Genomic DNA, 1,423 nt, shown 5'->3' on the forward strand with positions numbered 1-1,423 from the left:
TCTGCATAAACTGCAGTCTTCAAATATCCCCATAAAAAAAATCCAATGGCGTTAAATCTGGGGATCGTGCAGGCCAAGGAACAGCGCCATTAGTACCAATCCAGCGATTCGGAAATATTTTATTTAAATGTTGTCTAACAATAATTGCATTGTGGGCTGGTGCTCCATCTTGCTGGAAAAACATACGTTCTCGTGTGTCTAATGAAACATCATCTAACAGTCTTGGAAGTTCGTTGGTTAAAAAATTAAGATATCGTCTGCCAATAAGCGTACCATCAAAAAAGAACGGTCCTATTAGCTTTCCACCAACCAACCCACACCATACATTAATTCCCCAGATTGTTTGGAAATTAGTTTCACGTGACCAGTGTGGGTTTGTGTCATCCCAGTATCGATGATTTTGTTTATTCATAATTCCATTGTTAGTGAATTTTGATTCATCACTCCAAAAAAATTGATTGTCAATTAAAGGGTTATCATACAATTTAGTATTGAACCAAGCTATAAATTCCAACCTACGAATAGAATCTCCTGCACGCAAATGTTGAACAAAATCGATTTTATATGGGTGCATTTTGTGTTTTTTTAGAATTTTTTGGACGTAATACCATATGAAACTCCACTTTCGCGAGGAACATGCCTCATTGACGAACGTGGATAAGCCCTTATGTATGCTAGTACCTGTAATTCTTTATCGTCATCAAAAATATTTCCTCTATGCCTTTGTTGGTTTATTTGTGTGCCAGGAAATCTTCCTTCCTGATTTAACCCTTGTAAAAGTCGTAAGACATAATTAGATGGTGGATGGTATCTTTCTGGGTACCTATCGTTCGGCATACGTCAAAGCAGTCAGGCGTTTATTACGTTGACATTCGCCATAAATTAAAAGCAAATCAACTTTTTCAGCGTTATTCATATTTAAAAATTATATAGTTTATAGAAACACTTAATAACCAGACATACACGGATATCGCACACACTTTGTACGAATCTAGTTACAGAATAAAAGTAAAATGATATTTTTCATCAAACTAATGAATACCTTTATTTAAATACCTTAATAATTAAATTACTTGCTTATCTTATCGTAATTAGGGCTATTTTAAAATAAAATTAAATTAAACTATAAAAAGGTGGGTAAGTGGATGTCGCTCTGCTGTACAGTAGGTTACAAGTGGGTCACTGTATAATGGCTAGTATTAAATTTGAATTCAATGATATAATATCACTGTATAAGAAAAACGATTCTGAGTGGAGACGGTTTGTCAGTCTAGATATTAGATATACATATTATTATATAGGTATACTTATCTATAGTATTATTAATAATTTTCAAATTAATCATATCACAATATCCATTAGGTAACGCGTTATACATGAACAACAAACCGTGCCACCGTGGTACTATCATAGATATATAATA

The 1,423-nt window shown here is 33.5% G+C and overlaps 1 protein-coding gene across 1 annotated transcript; it reads right to left on the reverse strand.

Annotated features, from left to right (window-relative positions):
• Nucleotides 1-19: 19 nt before the first annotated feature.
• Nucleotides 20-916, reverse strand: LOC103310101. The gene is made up of 3 exons (XM_008187263.1): nucleotides 865-916; nucleotides 609-770; nucleotides 20-531 (listed from the first exon to the last, which is right to left on the reverse strand). The coding sequence occupies exons 1-3, from the start codon at nucleotides 914-916 to the stop codon at nucleotides 20-22; spliced, it is 726 nt and encodes a 241-aa protein (XP_008185485.1).
• Between the last annotated feature and the right edge of the window lie 507 nt (nucleotides 917-1,423).

This window comes from Acyrthosiphon pisum, chromosome A1, assembly GCF_005508785.2.
Source record: "Acyrthosiphon pisum isolate AL4f chromosome A1, pea_aphid_22Mar2018_4r6ur, whole genome shotgun sequence".
Lineage (NCBI taxonomy): Eukaryota > Metazoa > Arthropoda > Insecta > Hemiptera > Aphididae > Acyrthosiphon > Acyrthosiphon pisum.